The sequence below is a fragment of the Sesamum indicum genome, linkage group LG6 (assembly GCF_026168435.1).
Source record: "Sesamum indicum cultivar Baizhima isolate 11 linkage group LG6, ASM2616843v1, whole genome shotgun sequence".
Lineage (NCBI taxonomy): Eukaryota > Viridiplantae > Streptophyta > Magnoliopsida > Lamiales > Pedaliaceae > Sesamum > Sesamum indicum.
Window position 1 is genome coordinate 25,386,296 of NC_142662.1, and position 18,452 is coordinate 25,404,747.

General features: G+C 35.6%; 2 protein-coding genes across 6 annotated transcripts; both read left to right on the plus strand.

Moving 5' to 3' along the window:
- The first annotated feature begins 606 nt into the window (after positions 1-606).
- Positions 607-8,497, plus strand: HAP6 (ribophorin II (RPN2) family protein). Of its 2 annotated transcripts, none has more exons than XM_011081767.3 (20): positions 607-745; positions 841-1,000; positions 1,778-1,970; positions 2,075-2,164; positions 2,518-2,580; positions 2,693-2,762; positions 2,959-3,023; positions 3,865-3,919; positions 4,385-4,512; positions 4,615-4,730; positions 4,955-5,024; positions 5,341-5,442; positions 5,561-5,650; positions 5,753-5,901; positions 6,409-6,520; positions 6,598-6,681; positions 6,956-7,036; positions 7,158-7,382; positions 7,520-7,642; positions 8,047-8,497. In XM_011081767.3, exons 2-20 carry the CDS (start codon positions 858-860, stop codon positions 8,161-8,163), a joined length of 2,076 nt encoding a protein of 691 aa, XP_011080069.1. In that variant the 5' UTR covers positions 607-745; positions 841-857; the 3' UTR covers positions 8,164-8,497. The 2 variants fall into 2 exon arrangements, with proteins under 2 accessions (XP_011080069.1, XP_011080070.1); XM_011081768.3 differs by having other exon boundaries at positions 665-756.
- A 1,200-nt stretch (positions 8,498-9,697) lies between these two features.
- Positions 9,698-18,241, plus strand: LOC105163428 (Serine/Threonine-kinase). 4 transcript variants are annotated; one of them, XM_011081765.3, is made up of 9 exons: positions 9,698-10,013; positions 10,224-10,297; positions 11,304-11,357; positions 12,189-12,281; positions 14,078-14,197; positions 15,780-15,851; positions 16,338-16,415; positions 17,116-17,314; positions 17,898-18,241. In XM_011081765.3, exons 1-8 carry the CDS (start codon positions 9,899-9,901, stop codon positions 17,305-17,307), a joined length of 798 nt encoding a protein of 265 aa, XP_011080067.1. In that variant the 5' UTR covers positions 9,698-9,898; the 3' UTR covers positions 17,308-17,314; positions 17,898-18,241. The 4 variants fall into 4 exon arrangements, with proteins under 4 accessions (XP_011080067.1, XP_088738023.1, XP_020550769.1 ...); XM_011081762.3 differs by having other exon boundaries at positions 9,700-10,013; positions 11,277-11,357; XM_088881897.1 differs by lacking the exon at positions 14,078-14,197 and having other exon boundaries at positions 11,277-11,357.
- The last annotated feature ends 211 nt before the right edge of the window (positions 18,242-18,452 follow it).

Below are 18,452 nucleotides of genomic sequence, written 5' to 3' on the forward strand. Positions count from 1 at the left end.
CACTAACTCAACTTATATATTTTTTTACAACACATTATCATCTAAGCAATAAGTGTTGGTGCTTTTATTTACTTGTTTGTTTCTATATTGGTGTCCCAATCGAATTCAATTTCAGGAAAGAATCTTTTTACTTGTAATAAAAGTTTCTATATAAAGATAATGTGTGATAACAAATAGAAATAATGAAACAACAACAACAACGGCCTTAATCATTGCAAGTGAGCTTATTAAAGGAGCAATATTGCTGACATGGAAAAATCCTAATTAAGTATTACTTTCATTTGTTGAATTTTCGACTGTATTAATTTCAAAACTTATAATATGAGAACGAAATGTAAAAATGTCGAGATATGCATCTTGTGGAGTGATTTTACATCACTTTCGTATAAAAAAAATTCAAGTTGGAACCCTGATAGATCTAAGGAGTCGGAAATTTTGAGGACAAAATCAACATAGTTGAGAGACCGAAAGTGATATTTACCTTAATTAGAGTATTAAGTACACAACTATTTAATTGAATTAACCTTTATTTTTGTCATGGGCGTAGCTCTTTTTGCTTTAAAGGAATCTTGAGCTAGGGGTGTTCTTACGGGCTAGATCTTGGGCCCGGCCCACACTTAAGAGCCCATTTGGGAGAGGGTTCAATTGGAATTTCAGAATACGTCACCCTTTACACCAGACTCTACACACACAGTCTCTGAAGCCAAACTCCATTGTTCAGTCACTGAAACGAAGACTCCAAAAAGTCGTCTTCAAGTTTGCCAACTCTCTCAATTTTTATTTTTTCACATATTGTAGAAATATTGGGGTTTCAATTCATTGATTGTCTTTTCGATTCAGCAATAGCTTCTCCAGGGATGGCCAGAAACTTGGGATTTCTGGTTGTAGCGCTTTTAGTTCTGGCGTCGAGCTGTGACTCGGCCATCTTCAGCCCGGTGTCCGAGTCTCATCGATCTGCGGCGTTGGAGCTCTTTTCGCCGATTGATGGATCTTTTGGAAGGTGAAAATTTAAACCCTCTTTAAACCCATCTCTCTCTCTCTCTGTCTGTCTGTCTCCTGCGTGCCTGTTTTTATGTTCTTGCAATCTAAAATTGTTTCTTTCTACCCTGATCTGGAGAAAACATCGCGGTGGTGTGATTGCGGAGGCAAAGGGGAAAGATTTAATCTTTCTAAGTATTATGGCCTCTTACGTAATGATGAATTGGAAGATCTGTTGTTCTATATAAATAGTAGAGGGCGAATGTGATTAATTGAGCAATGCCTTCGTGCTGAAGGAAGAAATGACTTAAGATTGTTTCTGTTCTGAGCATGCAGCCTTAAGTTCTATGCTAATTGTAGCTGAATTTATTGTTTGCCTTCATTCCCTTTGTTAACAAACAAGTGTTGGTCTGCAAGATTGGTTCTGCTTGTATTGTCTTTTTATAACTTTTAGTTAACGTGGGAAATTTATTTTTGACTCCAGTGTTGGGACTGTATATGCATTGTGCTAATCCTTCATCCTTTTATGTTTTTTTTGCCATCATTTGTAGAATAATACTGAAAGGAAGTGGATGATTATAATATTCGATGGTATCCCAACTTGAATAATGCAATAATATTTTTTGATTCTTTTCTCAGCTTAAAATGACAACTTCTATGCAGCCTGCTTTGTCTGTTATGTCCTTTCAGCATTCTGTGAAGTTAACTTTTATTGTAGCTTTTTGTGTTGAAAGTATGAAGCTTAAACATTAGTGATTTAAGATAATTGGGGTTCTAACTTGATTGTACTTATTTCCAGTCTGGAGGAGACATATGAGGCACTGAAGACATTTGAGGTTCTTGGTATCAAGAAAAAGCCTGATATAAGAACTTCTGCTTGTGCATCCGTAGTGGACACTCTACAGTCTACTTCTTCAGCATTAAAGGATTTATTCCATGCATTAAGAGTAAATGGCATCCTGAAGTGTGATCTAAGCAATGAGGCTTTTACGGTATTAAAAATTCTTATTTCCTGTATCAACTTCTTTTTGTTTAGAACTTGTCATCAATTGATGTGAAATGTATTTTACTCACTTTTTACCCTTTTCGTCTGCAGGGAATTGAATCTAGACTTAAAGATTCTCTAAATGCTGCCAATTCACTTCTTGATTTTTATTATTCCATCGGAGGTTTAATGCTTGTAAAGGTAGGGATTTTGTTTACTAAACTCTATAAAGCTCTCTGAACTCTGAATCAATGTTTTTATTAGGTTTCACATCAACTTATTTATTACAAAGAATGAAAGAATACTAAGTCGTAAAACTAGGTCCTTGAGACGTAGCATTACGTATGCTGCTTGTATATGTTATGAATATTCGACAAGATTGCTAATTTTCTATGCTTCTCTTACATTCTAAGAGAACCACTGAGTTGTTATCTCTACTAGTATTTCTTAACTACTTTTTCCTGTAACTTGTTTTTCAGTTATTTCTTGTTTTGGCATGTAATTTTTATGCTGTGCTGAGTTCGAGCTTTTTATCTTATTGACTTGCTGTACAGGATCAGACTTCTGTAGTGCATGTTCATCTGGGAGATGCTGATAAAATTTTTCGTTCTATAAAGGTCAGTTCTGGACTTTGTGCATATCTTGGATCAATAACTATGCTTTGTTTAAAGCCTGTTGCTCTATGTAATTTTTTTTTGGATCGCCTAACCTTGTTGTCAATCTTAACAGGCTCTCAGTCAGAGTGATGGGAGGTGGCGCCTTAGTTCCAACAACCCAGAGTCTAGTAATGATGCTGCTGGTAACTAATGGATGCTCTATATTTTAAGTTACATATGCTAGCCAAACATAATTTCAGCCTCATATAGTATCATGGCTCTTGATTGACAGATAAAATATTTTTTATTTTTTTACTGTAGTGTGGTATCTTTTACTTGTTGTTTCCCACTGTGCTTTATAGTCTTCTGAGTACCCTTACTGATATTTTTGTTTTACAGGGATAGCACTTGAAACCCTGGCTGGAGTTATCTCTTTAGCATCTTCTGAGATTGATCATTCTTTGGTGAGTGAGTCTTTTTTATTTTTACTTCTATTACGAACAAATTGTGACTGTATCCGGACAGCTATATTGGCTATAACTTTTATCCTGCAAATGTTATAGAGAAAACACAGTTACTCTCACTCATCTGGCCTGAGTGTAATAAGTCAATTGACATCAAAGGTGCTTAACTTGTCGAGTGTCTTTTCAACGAGACGACACTGATTTGTTATAACTATTATACCCATATTCAGGCTAGGTTATTCAGTTTATGCTTGTTCCTATCTTTTTCAAGTTCATTGAGTACATTAATCACCAAACTTGTCTCTCAGAATATTATGAGGCTATATACTGCATGTATATGAGCTATACTGACCTTTATGGCGGTGTCCCTATTATCTTTTGTCATTCTCTTCCATGCATAACTCTCACATTTGGCAATTTCTCTTTAATCCCCAAAATTTTCAAATACAAATATTTGTCCTGCAATTTTTGGCTTCTCCTTCCCTGAAATTTGATTATCAGAGAAAACTAGAGAAGGAAGTAAGTTTAGAATGAAAATTTAGTTCTGATATGGGTTTTGACTCGGCTGCTTTGTGGGCAGAAAACATAATGAGGGATCAGTGATATGACATATCTTTTCAAGATGTAGAGTAGGTGGAGATAGGTGCGAAATAACTTTTGGGGAATCTTAGAGTTTAGGATTTAGGGTAGGTGGGTGAGAGGTCTTCCCCAGAATCCAAAGTATTGCATGTTTAAGAATCTTTTTCCCCTGAAACATAAGTTCATGAAAATACCGTGGCATCCAACCACAGCTGTGGTAGCTAATTCTGATATTCTGATCCAAGTTTGCTTTCCATACCAGATTGCCACTTTGAAAAATGACATTGCAAAGCTCTTTGATGGTATTGAAAGATACGGTGCGTGCTTCTCCCTCTCTCTTTCTCTCTGAGAGTGAGTGTGTGTGTGCCTGTCTATCTCCTTTCTTGTGTATCTTTTTCTTTTATGTATATATATGGGCTTATAAATTTATTAAGATTACTTTAAACACTGTGAGCACTTTAAACATTGTGATTCAATTATGCTCACCGTACACCCTCTAATCTACCAGCTTCAATAGGTCGCCCTTTTTCCTCTTGAAATTCTAGCAAAATGTCCTAAATGCAACTGTAATCTGTGTTTTGATGCCACCACATTGATATTAATTTCCTATGTTGGATGCTGGTTTTGCTTCTGCTATCATCTTCTATTATATCTAAAGTGGTGAATCAAAGATTAAATTTTGCTATTGCTTTCACTTTTTCTAGAATGTAACTCGGCTTATAAGATCAATTCATTCTTGCGTCATACATCTTATCTGTGCTGTTGGGACTCTTCTTTTTCAGATGATGGGACTTGTTACTTTGATGAGAAACTTGTTGATGCACGTGGGCATCATGGTCCTCTTTCAGCCTCTGCATCAGTTGTCCGTGGAGTCACAGCTTTTGCAGCAGTCACCTCTGAGAGTTTAAATGTATGTTTATTCGAGAATATGGATTCTAATTTGTATAATGTGTACTTTCCTGTAATTCTTTGTCTTGAGACCTTCTGAAACTATTGTATTTGTCAACTGCAGCTTCCAGGGGAGAAGATTTTGGGTTTGGCTAAATTTTTCCTTGGCATTGGAGTTCCTGGAGGTGCCAAAGACTTGTATTACCAAATCCTTGCCTTGGCTTGCCTGGAAAACATTAGGCGAGTAGTTACATAGTTTTCCATCTCACAGTCTCTTTTGATGTGTTGCCTCTTTTCCTTCTTAAGATTACTTCTTCATGTTATTCTCTTAAAAATTTGATAGTTTCTGAAAGCACATTTTAATTTGAAATTTTCTTAGTTGTAGTGCTCATATTTTCTAGCTGATCGGGTGAAATTTGATACTTCCCGAAAATGATCCTTACATATTTTCCTAATATCTTCAGGGGATCGGTTCCTCTGATCTTATCGCTGCCAGCAACTGTCCTTTCAGTCACCAAGAAAGATCAACTTAAGGTCTGTTATCCTGATAGTCTTGTGCCCTCATTTAATTTGATTTACTGCATATCACTTTCCAGTTTTCCATTGACTCACATTCTTCCATCTTCTTTTCCCTCTGGATCAAGTTTTCTGGTGTTGACTGATATAGGATGAAGAAAGATTTAGCTCACATCTAACCATACTCCCGAATTTTCTGCTGTCTGCATGAAACTGTGTCCATGATGAATCTGTGTGACAAAAATGTAGTGAACTGTAGACAATTTATAGATTCCTACAATGTTGCACTTGTGTGGGCCTGTACTTCTTGCTCATCACGCTGTCTACCTTGTAGGTTCGGCTCAGTACTGTATTGGGTTCTTCTGCTCCTCCTTTGTCGGTCAAGCTCATGCAGATTTTTGTCTCTGGTTCGAAAGATGCTTCTATCATTGACCAGGTGCTTCTTTTTAGTAAAAAGCTGCTTAAGAAGTTACAACTTTTTATCTGATTACATTGAAATTCATCTTCATGTTTTCGTAATACAAATCTAAGGCTTTTGGATTCCCATGATGCAGAAGCTCAAGTTTGACCCTGACAATTCAGTGCATGTGTTGGAAAAGTTGCCACCAAATGTTAATGTTGGAAACTACATTTTCTCTTTCGAGGTACTTACCTTTCACATATTCAACACCCCTCTAATATCCCATAGTTATGTCAATCTTCCTCTTTTGTGCCTGTTCTTGACGGTCTTGGTTCATAATTTGTAGGTTGTATTTGACGACCCTGAGCATAAGAAAAACTATGTGACTGGAGGACGAACTAAAGTACCAATTCATTTTACTGGAATCATTAAGATTGATAGTGCAGAGATTGCAGTACTTGACAGTGATCTTGGGAGCATTGAAAGTCAGAAAAAGTACATGCTTAACTTGTCTATTCAATTTTACAGGATGATTATTCGCCTTGTTCTTTTTTCTGTTTGATTAGTTTTCTGTCCTGGAACTTCTTGTATTTCTTTTGGACTCTACTCTTTTCATGTTACTTCAATTCCTGTCTTATGTCTGACAGCTGTTTTCTCCCCATAAGCAGTCGTATTCTCTGTGTTGTTTTTAATTTTTTCTTCAATTGTCTACACACCCTAGCAAATTCGTTTTCTTTTTATTCACCTTCAGCAATTTGTTTGGGGTAGTTTGGGTGGAGGGTGAGGTTTGTTTATCTGAGTTTTATTGCAGTTCGTCACCTCGCTGTTTCCAGCTCTTTTATTGATTCTTCTTTCTGCAAGTGTCATTCTTTATGGAGTCCGACTAATTGCATATGATTTATCATATTTCAAATATAATATTCGTTTGTTTACAATATTTTGACTTTTAGTGTGAAAGGGCTTTAACAGAATTTGTGCTTTGTACTGTGTATTCTGATTCAGGCTGGAGTTACCAGGAGAAAATGCCGTTGCTTTATCAGCTAATCACCTCCAGAAGTTGAGGTTGTCCTTTCAATTGATCACACCTGCTGGACAAGCTTTCAAGCCTCACCAGGTTTTCATTATAGTTTGTTAAGTGTTTGCAACTATATTCTTTATTGATCAAGTTTCTGAGTACCATTTTCTGTTCAGGCCTTCCTAAAGCTGAGACATGAGAGTGGAGTTGAACACATCTTTGTGGTTGGGAACTCGGGGAAAAAGTTTGAGATCGTTCTAGTTAAGTGCTCTATAACTACCACAACTTCCTGTCTTTGAATTAAATTCTGCTGAATTCTCAAGGATTTATATAAGTCAAACATTCGCTTAGGCTGCAATTTCTATGTGGCATGTGGAGTTATGATTATTAGAATTGATGCAATTGGTTTAGTATTGTTGTTCCCACTACACATGAGCTTCAAATTTTAGTTTAATATTGCGATTGGTTAGATTTTTCATTCTTCGTATTTCCTAGCCTAACTTTTGTGTATCTTAATGGCATTTTGTCTTGTAGGATTTTCTGGGGCTGGTTGAGAAGTTTTACTATTTATCTGGTAGATATGAAATTCAACTTACAGTTGGAGACTCTGTCATGGTAAAATACTGTATGAAGCGAAAGCATTAAGTTCATCTACTTTCGCTAATTCACTTATGGTGAAATGCCTGCTTATGCCATCATATATCTGATCTAAGTTCCTCTGGTTTGTCTATTTCAGGAGAACTCTTTCTTGCAACCTCTGGGCCACATTGAATTAGATCTTCCAGATGCACCTGAAAAGGCAGCACGTCCTCCTCCACAACCCGTTGACCCATACACCAGATATGGGCCTAAGGCGGAAATAACTCACATTTTCAGGGCTCCAGAGAAGCGCCCCCCTAGAGAGCTTTCTCTTGCTTTCTTGGGCCTAGTTCTCTTACCATTTTTTGGTTTCTTGGCTGGGGTACTTTTCAATTAATTTTTTCTCTTCATACTTGCATAAGAGAATAGTTCAGATTTTTCAGTGATCCCATCCCCTCCTGTTATCTAACCACTACTCTAAGAGACGAGGCTAAAAATTATGTACTTTTGATCCTGCAGCTTGTGCTCCTTCGTGCCAACCTCAAGAATTGGCCCAAGTCAACTGTTCCTGCAACTTTTGCTAGTCTCTTCCATCTGGGCATTGCAGCAGTTCTGTTACTCTATGCATTCTTCTGGTTCAAGGTCCATCTCTAATTTTTCTCTGATTTGAATTTATCTTGTCTGTTTGTTTCCTTTTTCAGTATTTGCTACATTATTGTAACTGATAGTTTTCCTATTAATTGGTTCTTATTTGGAAGATGGCTTTGCCTTCTTTATGAACTCAATTACAGAAATTTATTGCTTAAAAATGTTCAAGTTTTCATTCTAACTATGATGTTCTCTTCATGTGTGATCCATCTGCACATACCCCGCTGTTAACATTTCCACTGAAATCGGCTCTCTGACCACACTCCGATTTTCTGTTATCGTAAATGCTCTTGTAGAGCTCACTTACGAACATTATGAGTCATGGCATTCCAACTTGTAATGTTTTCTTTATATGTCATAGCCCATCCACTAACAACAAATTTGCATTTCACTTGCAGTTGGATCTATTCACAACATTGAAGGTACTCAGCATATTGGGTGTTTTCTTGATGTTTGTCGGACACAAGACACTATCCCACCTTGCATCCACGTCGGCCAAGTTGAAATCTGCATGATAGTCCTAATCCCTATTCTGAGAGCTTCAGGAAGAGGAAGCTACTAAAAAAGAGAACTAGGTTTGAAATTTTCATTCAATCTTGTCAAGAACAGAGGAAACTAAGCTGTGTAATTGCACCAGAAATTCAGGACAGAAAATTTTGATATTTAAGTATTAGCAGACGTCCTACACAGAATTAACCGTTGGTAGGTGTTTAGGCATGGATATGTTAATTCTGGGCATAGCCAAACACGAAGATAAGAGACTTGTGCTCTGCCAGCCAACATCATAATTTGTCTCAATTGCGCGTTATATTGCAGGTAATCGCATAGTAATCCTTATTTGATCTTCAAGTAGCAGGTGACCGAATGCGGATTTTGATCGCTCCGCCTCTTAATTTTTTTGGTAATGTCTATATCAAAGTTGAACTCAAGCAAGCTACTAGGATGAGCTTTGTTTACAGTAAATTCAGATTGAAGAAAATGAGCTGAACTGACGCATTGACTGATCAAAATAAGCTACATGTTATATTATAATATTTTGATTATTACTAACCAGTGTGCATAACTTACATGTAGAATATGCTAAAATTATTTAAATTACTCATACGCCCATCTTAACTTGGGATACTTGTACGTACAATTCTAGGGGACTCAATTGACTCTCCAGTGTTGGATGATAATTACTAGCAACAAGACACACTCGATGAATGTAAAAAGTATTAAAACTTTCAAAAACCTCCTAGACTTTTTATTTTTGAATTTAAAGAGTTCATTTTATCCTTACAAAAATTGCTTGCTGAAAAAAAATTTAAAGGAATTTCTGAAATGTCAAATCATCCTTTGTATCATTTTTTTTTTCCTAATTCTGATTTTATTTATTCATCAAACTCTTTTTATTATCAAAATTTTAAAGTATTTGGAGCTCATAATTATTTTAGTTTCACTTATTGATTAAACCAGATTAAAAAATAAATTTATACATACATATATAAATATATATCTACTTAAGAAAATATACGATTAATAAAATTAAAATAACAGAGGAACTAATAACAAAAATAAACAATTAATACATATTTCTAATATGTATTTATATATGTATATGTATGATAATTATATAAATATGGTAATTATATGCACGTATAAATTTATTTTAACTTGATTTGATAAACAAGTGAAATTAAAATAAAATGAGTTTAATTATTTTAGAATTATAAAAATAAAAAGAGCTTGATGAATAAGTGACACTAGAATTAGACAAAGTTTTTGATAAAAAAAAAAGATTTTGACATTTTAGAAATCTATTTATTTATATTTTTCACAAAATATCTTTTATAAGGGTAAAATGAATTTTTAGAACTTAACAACTAAAGTGGAGGGGAATTTGATAAAAAGTGGGGTGAATCGTTTAGGAGTTGTAATGCAAAATGGTATTATTAAAAGTTGGGCTTATTGATGGGCTTAATTGATGAAGACGGTGGGCCAATTGGTCCAACGGTAGGCCCATAAAGGAAAGCCGCCGTACTACTTCCTCAACGGCTCTACCGACTTTCTTGATATATGTACGAATACGGAGGCAGAAGAGACAAGAAAATTGAACAGAAGAAGAATAAGAGGAATCCCAAGGAGAATCTGCTGAAGCGGAAACACAAGAAAGGAGAGAAGAGAATGAAAGGTTTGTTTAAAGAATCTCAGAGTATAAAAGATCAAGCAAGTGGAGAAAGGGTTTAGTGCTAAGGGTTCTATCAAATTATGAACAAGAAAATCGCAGAATTAGAGCCGTCAACAAGCAGAAAGCGCACGCGAGATAAAGAATCCGAGCCCGAATCGGAGGATGATGTTGAGAGTTCGCGTTCTCTGTCCTTAGGTAGAAACCACGCGTATTTCTTGATGAAAGTGTAAATGGGCTATAATTTTTTTGGGGTTTAGGGCTGTTTCTTCCTTCATTCCTTGTTCTTTTTGTTCGTTTTTTCTTTTTCGTTTCGTTCCAAGATTATGTTTCTCGGCTATTTCTGTCTTTTTACTCCCTACTGACGTTGTTTTTGTATTTTTTGTTTATACACATGGCGGTGTACAGAGGAGAATTTCACGTTCAGTGATACTCTGATGGCTCTTCGGATGATGCGTGCCCAGTTTCCTCACATTGAAAAAGTGAGTAGTAATTTCTTTTCAGTTTTTTTTTTTTTTTTTTTTTTTTGTTTTTGGTTCTTTAAACTTGAATTTATTTTCAGATACTTGATTGGACTATAGGGTTATAAGGAATCCTCTTGTTTTGAGCTGCTAATACCGGTGCATTTTCTATTGGTAGAAGTTTGGAAGTGCTGTGAAGAAGTCTGTACATTGCTGTCTATGAATACAAACTCTCTTTTTTGGTCTTATAGATGTCCATCATTATCCACATCACACAATCTAATGGTCCAAACCAGGTCAAGAGAGTTTCTAAAGATTTGGTTTAATGTGTAATCTTGGACAAGGATTATGTCAGTATGGGTTTGGTCCTGTAAGGGTAATTTGCAGGGCATTTCAAGAGTTATTATTACACTGTGAGAACTATTTGATGGTCTTTCCGGAAACTAATTTGACATTGCAATTTACTGAGGAACGTGATGTCTTGTATAGTTGTATTGTGGTAGCTTTAGTTGTTCTCTTTAGAGCAATCCAAATGCAGGAATGGTGCAAGTATAATCTTACTTTGCTTGTGGCACAGATAGAAATCCTCTACCCTTAATATAATCGTAGTTTGCTGGATTGGCGTTATCATTGGTGCACGATGGAGTTGTATTATCTTAGTTATGTTTCTTTGTTTTTATTTTGATATTGAGCACTTCTGTTCCTCTGTGTAATTTCTTCTCCTAGTACTCTGGATTGTGCTAAGTTAAGTTTTTGTTTAGCAATGTGGTTGTGGATCTGAAAATGCTTTACTACTAAAATGTAAACAATTGTTGTCTTTGTATTTTGCTAGTTAACTATTTATTTAGCACTTTTTCTGCTGAAACATACTAATAGGCAGTTGGCAGTGCAATGTGTTTTATGCTATCACAGTGAGTTGTATTCCCTCTAGAAATAAACTACATTTCTGGTCTTGTATTCATTCGGAAATTTCAACTTTGGAGTTTCATGTTGCCTTCAGGTTTCAGTTGAACCTTTTGTGTTGCAGTCACAGTTGTACAGCAGCATAAAGGATAGGACACAAGTGGATAGGGAATTAGAGGTGAGGTAACTTTTATACGAAGCATTTAGTTGATTTTTCCTACCAAAATAGGAAGCTCCCTGTCTCATGCATTCTATAATGCATAAATTTGGTGTTGGTGCCTCTTGAAAGAAATCAATCATACTATTTTCCCCTTATTTGGGATATGCCATTGTATATTCAACATCTTTAACTTTTTTTTCTTTTTGAATATTTTCTTTCTGTTTCCTGAAATTATGCGTTTAGCCATTTCTACTTGTTTACTATTCCTCAATATCAAGTTTCTGATAGTAATATTGTGTAAATAGTCTTCTTATGGGGTTACTATCATAAGCTTTTATTTTCATCTTTTCAATGTATCGTTCTCCTTTTGATTCTTCTTCTTCATGTATTTCTATGAGTTCTTGTCATAATCACGGATATTTTTTTAAGTGAATTTACAGGAATGATTGTAGAAGAGAATATACGATTTGTCTCTCTCTCCCTTGCTCCCTCTGCCTGATCTCAAGCTTTTCAAGTGTATTGCCAACTATTTTTCTCTCTGTTAATTTGTCTGTTTCTTTGTCATATTCATTGTTTCTGCTTAAGTTTTTGTGGAGAGACCAAGTGTGCTGTGTTTGATCGTGCATATTTCTTATTCCGTTTATGTACTTTGTTTACTATAATGCATGTTTGATTTTTGTCTGCATTATTTGGAACATCATAAACACAAAGCAATATTTGGCGAACACTTTTTTCTTTCTCTCTGTCATCTGATTTGTACTAATTATTTTTCTCTATTCATAGCCCTTCTCCTTTCTCCATTGTTTGTTCCAATTGATGCATGTCAGTATATTTTCTTATCTTCTGCAGTCTTTACGAAGGGACAAACTGTTGCGGATGTTTAAGTTAACTACTGGACAGGACGATCATGCTGTAATGTTTACAGAAGATTACCTAAATCAGGTTGGTTTCCTTTCATTTAAATATCCCTGATAATCCTGTTTTATTTATAGATTCCAACTTTGTATGTTATAGCTGTTCATGCTTTAATATATTTTTCTCTGGATATCTCTTGATGTTTGTATGCTGAGTTGATTTTTTCTTGTGGTTCATATGACAAGAATTGACTTGTATAGTCTTCAATATCTGGCTTTCCAAAACAAAATTTTTGGCCTAGTTAAAGATGGGAGTTGAAAATATGTTTGAAATTCACCCGTTGACATCCAAATGTTGGAATGAATTACCAATAAACACCCCAAATGAATTGACTAATAATTGGTTCCAAATTGAAGTCCATAACAAAATTTGGGCTTTATATACGTTCAAAACACATGAGTTCGTGATAAGCCCATACCAAATTTGGGTCTTATGCATCTTGATGGGTTGACTAATGATAAACTCAAACTTTTCTTTTATTTTGGATTAATAATTGGGACAAAGCATGTTCAATACGGGTGTTAGAAAACTGATCCATGTCAAAGCCTATAGTGTTTAAGCCTAATAAAAGTGGGCCCACACGACCTAAGTTCTTGCTCATGCCTATAAGACGGGGCCTTTAATACACAATGAGGAGATATATTACAATAGGCAAATACATACAACAAATGATGATTATTGTGTTTTCTGCAGATTCAGAATTTCTCTGAATACCGACCTTTTGAGCTTCCTGTTCTTCCTTGCAAATGACTTATCTAATTTTGTGACATGTTGAAATTAGGTTATAGACTCAGAGTGTTAACTCTCCATTTAGTTTAAACCTGTGGGAGTGATGGAGTGCTATTCCATGCTTTCTCCATTATACTTGAACATAGTATATGGTATATAGTACCTTATGCAAAACTAACTTGACATAAGTGAAAGAGTTTGGCAAGTTATGCTATTAGGGGTTATTGGGTATTGTTAGCATTGCATTTGTCCGATGTTCATTTTCCGCACTGAGAATATTTCCTTTTATCACACATTACAGGTTGCGTTTCTCAGAATACAGGAGAAAAGGACAAGAGCAAAACAAGCTAGTAGCTTCTATCTCATCTAGATAACTAGCACATATATAATGAATAATCTGGAGATGATGAAGCAGATAGTAGAATTGGAATGTGTGGTAGAGATTGCATACTACTTTGTATCTTGATCTAGATTATCAAGATACCAATGGCTATGTTGAAGGTTGTTCACATACATTTGAAATTGAGTTTGTATTTTCATTTATCTGAAGGATTTTTTTCAAAGATTTCATAATAAAACCTCTTGAATATAAATTATATAATTAAAAGAAGTGTACAAGCTTCATGTTACCCTCAGAAATCATTCTTTCTGAGTTAGAAGTGTTATACTTTCTACGAGGGTAGGACTTCTGTTGGATCACAAGAAGATCTGTCATTAAACTAACTTTAGAACTTAACTTTTAATTTGTGTTGCAACTGTCACTAGCTTAAAACGTGTTTCATTGAACTTGCTTTTTTTGAGTTTGTAATTGCCTTTATTTTAGTTGGTACCTGTAGAAGTAGTGATTCTTGGGGGGGTGGAATCCGGTTTAAAATACTATTTATGTGTTTGATTCTAGCAGTAGGATGTTGACTAAAAGATACTTTTCTTCTATGTAGTTGATTTTTCAAATCCTCGCGATATTTGAGGAAACAACAGGCCTATAGTATACTCAACTGTCCATGCCATGGACCTTGTCCTTACAAAGTAATCTTTTGATTTTTCCTGAATCCTGATTGATTCAATCGTTCATGGAATTGGTTGGAAGTTTTCAGATTGAACGGGTTGTCAGAAGAATGGAAGAAAAGCAGCAAAATGACCTCACAGTTTTCGAGTGGTTTAAGATGCATGTCATACAGTCGAAGCTGGATACAAGCATTGGTCATCAAGAGCTTGTCAGTAACCTATTCCTAGAATTTTTCATACTGTGGCTACTTTTTTACTTTCATACTTGTTTTGGAACATGTCAGTTCATTTACACGCTATACTGATTAAACAATCACATGAAAGAATTTCTTCGCTGAGTCGAATTGGTGGGAAGTGGTTGTCTTGCCGTTCTGAAGCCCTTTCAGTGTGACCTTATTTTCAAAACTGGTATTACCACAACCGTTTCAAATTTCTGGGTGATTTGTGTTGAGCTTTACGCATCTAGTGTTATTTATCGTAAATGATAGTTCAGAAGTAAGAAAGCACCCGAATCAAGCCCCTACTCCTACTGATAATACCCGTGCTCAATGTGTATTGTCCTCACATTATGGTACATGTTATAACTCCATATCCACGCTCATTGGTTGCGCTTGGGCTGTTGTTTGCTTGAGTCTATTGATTGTTTAATTTTTGAAAGGTATAAGGAGCTCATGTCTGGCACATTCTTTTCTTGTGCCAAGTCGCAAACAAAGCTGTCCTTTATGCTAGGTTCACTGACTAGCCTTATTCATATCTTCTGCTAGGTTGGTTACAGAGAAAAGTTATGTTTGAGTGCAAACTAAAAAAGAATGACTACCTTGATCTCAAAACATCAACATGAAGCTGGGACTCCTTGAAGAATTATCTTTCTGATCTAGATTATTAATTTGTCATCTGTCCGTTCATTTTTTAGATTTTTGACACTTGAATACTGTTTTCATCTTATGCCTTGCCTTGGATGTGCATTCCATATGTCATTTGAATATTACCATTTAACAATACTCTGACTAAGAAGGCACATGAAAGTTTGGAATTACTTCGAAGTGGATTCCATATGTCATTTGAATATTACCATTTAACAATACTCTGACTAAGAAGGCACATGAAAGTTTGGAATTAGTTCGAAGTGGATTCCATGTCATTTGAATATTACCATTTAACAATAATCTGACTAAGAAGGCACATAAAAGTTTGGAATTAGTTCTAAGTGGATCTTATAGCTTATGCTTCCAAGATGACGGTTGGCATTATTTATCATAGTCATAGTAATTGTTGAGAGAATGCTGCTTTTTAATTTGTTTTATTCGTTGGGAAATTATGTATCTAAAGAGTTGGATCTTAGCTGTGTTGTATAATTCTGAATTCTTTTCTAAATGAGAGTTAAGTGAATTTACACATATTTGTGAATCTGTAACTGCCATGACCACCTTGATTGGACTCATTTCCCCTTGAGCAGCACATTTCATTCTCCACTTTTTAGCAACTTTTTGCGTCAGAACATGTATGCATATGCATATACTTACATATAAAATCTTGATCAAATCGACTAATAGTTATGATTTTTCATGTTTCGTTCAAGGCACAAGTGTTGCTGATTATTGGCAACCATACTTTCTTTTGTGCCAGTGATTTACTAGGGTCCCTGCAACCCCTCTTTCAGAAGTATTAATGGTTCAAAAGAAGTTACAGCAACTGTGCTTTAAGAATAATTCTTACTGTGTGCTTCAGTTATATAAGAACTCGGCCACCAGCTTGAATGTATGGTTGATCCCCTTTGTTGTTTCCGTGCAGTGTTCACTTCTTTCATTGGGGGGAAAGGTGAAAGATGAACAAATCTCTCAGTTAATTAATGCTGGTCTGCTTGTGAGTATACTAGAAATTCTCCCTTTTTTCATTACAGAGCAGTCAGGCTAAAGAATTTTCATCAATGGGTTTGTGAATTCATCACTTTCTTGAAAAACAACTTAACATGTTTTTATCATAAAAATCTCGTTTTCAAGTCTTATTTTGGCAATAAATGATTTGTGTTTTTCCAATAAGTTCCTAACATCTCTACAGTGTTATTAATGTGGGTCTTGGAATAACAAAAATAAGAGCAGTTAAAAAAGGTCACTAATGAATCTTGGCATGTTCGCGACCGTTTCGGTATGATGCCAGGACTTCAGATAAGCTCTTTGTTAATGAGAATGAGTTTAATAAATATTGTCATTTGAAACAAGGAAGTATAAATCCTGGTGTAGGCTTGCCTTTGTATGTGATTTGTGCAAGTACCGTTTTACAATCTTGTTTTGTTTAATGCAATGGTTCCCAATTGTTATGTTCCTCTTTAACGTTGCAGTCTTCTTCTAGATTCGCCAACTTATTGATGAAAATATGTATTGGTTTTCAATTCCAAACATTGGTTCAGTGCTCAAAGGTCTCTCACAGGTAACAACCCGATCTTGCTGCTCATTAGACTGTTGATGCTCAGAACATAATTAATTCTTTTGGTAAATGTCCATATACTGTTGGGTTCTTGTTTTGCTGATTTTCACAGTAACTACCGGTGAAATTATGTGATATCATGTTCCAAAATCTTGCTCATGAAAATGTTTTTGTTACTTGTGAAATTTTCCATTTAGATCAACTACAACGGCGTGATATTTACACCATTTCAAAGAATGCACTACTGCCATCTTGTTCTTTGTGAAAACTGTCAGTTTTTATATGTCAGTGAGGAGAGTTCAAGCAATCGATTCCACTATGAACCATTATCTTCTAGCGGGTGAAAATTCATCCAAATAATCTAAATGCTCATATGGTACAAGCTGGGATCTTGATGATGCAATTGTGTGATGTCTATGTGACAACCCTGTCTGTATGGAAGTTAGATGACTATTTCAGAATTTTATCTTGCAACTTAATTTGCCATTGAGGTCAGCATCAGTTGGTTTTTCCTCTCATTTTACCACATTTGAGATTTGTAATTGATTAGTTTTGTGTTGAAGCAATACAGTTTACATGAATATAAAATAAGGGCCGGCATTTCATTTTGTTTGGATTGGTCGGCACTTTAATAATCACGCCTGCGTTGGCAATTTGATATGTAACATGCTTGTGGATATTGCGTTTAACTTCTTAATCTCAGGGAAGGAAGGAGCTGTTGTCTTTTCTCAGCCGTAGGAAGTACAGAGAGATGATGATGGCTACTTTAGAGAAGAAGCGCCTGCGACTTTCTCCTCTTGATATGAGATTTCATCTACGAGATCTCATCGGTTCCGGCCACCTCAAAACCGTTCAGACACCCAGTGGCCTCATTGTTCGGGTTGCAAAGGATTAAAGTTCAGGTGAAAATGTTACCTACTTTCTTAATCACATTTGCAGACTCGTTAACCAAAACAAGCTAAATGTTTGTTGATTCTCATAATTGTCAAAAGTTTCTATTAACAAACCAGTAAACCTCGACATATTTAAGGCTTTGTCACTGTCTACAGTTGGGGTTTCAGCCAAATGCATACAGAGTAAACGACTTAATTTACTGTATGATCTTTTGATACTATTTTGTATTTTGGATTAATCATATGTTAACTCTCTTGTTAAAATAATCAAAAAAGTTTCTCCCTAGACAAAAACTGAAAAAAAAAGGCAACACGGCTCTCTAAACCCTCTTAAAAAGGGGGACAAGTTGATCACCTTCTGCATGAGCGGTTCACGTTGTCCTTTTTCTTATTCAGGCATTTTCTTGGCCCATTAGTGTTTTCACAGGGGTTGTTGGATTTAAGCCCCAATTGGTCTTGTTATAGATAATTGCTTCTGAATGCATCTCTTTCTCCGTCTCGGTCTAGTTCATTGAATTCGTACAAACAAGCAGAGATTCCTTGTATTTTTGTCATGTACTAAGATGAGAACTGCTTTTGGTTGAATCTGCAGGAGGAAACGAGCGTTGTGTGGCACTTCCGATTCGTTTGAAGGAAGGTAGCTTCGTAACAACGTTGCCGAGTGAGTGCTGTCTCTATCATAATAGCTACAGTTCAATTTTCACGGCCCAATAATTGTGTACTAAGACAGGCAGGCGTACGCCCTTTACAAAACTTCCCCATCTTAACTTCATGTCATGCATGCACCATTTTCCACTCTTACATTATGAGACGCCAGAAGCCATTTTTACATGGTGCGTTCTATGTCTGTGCATAAATATCGAAACTTATGAACAATTAAATATTCGACTTTTTTTTATAAATGGAAAAATTGTTTTAGTTAGCAAGAAAACATAACATCGTCAAGTCTTATTGTTCGTCTTTTGATTTACAATTATCTTCCATAGTTGAAAAAGATCGATCCATTTCCATCCCTTTGATTCCATCTCTACCAGTAGGTATTTTCCTTCCTGAAGTTATGGCGTTATTTTGTCGAGTTCTAATAGAGTCGTCTCAAAACTGAGTATCCTTTATTTACTTGCCTATGTCGTTTCGTGTATATATGATG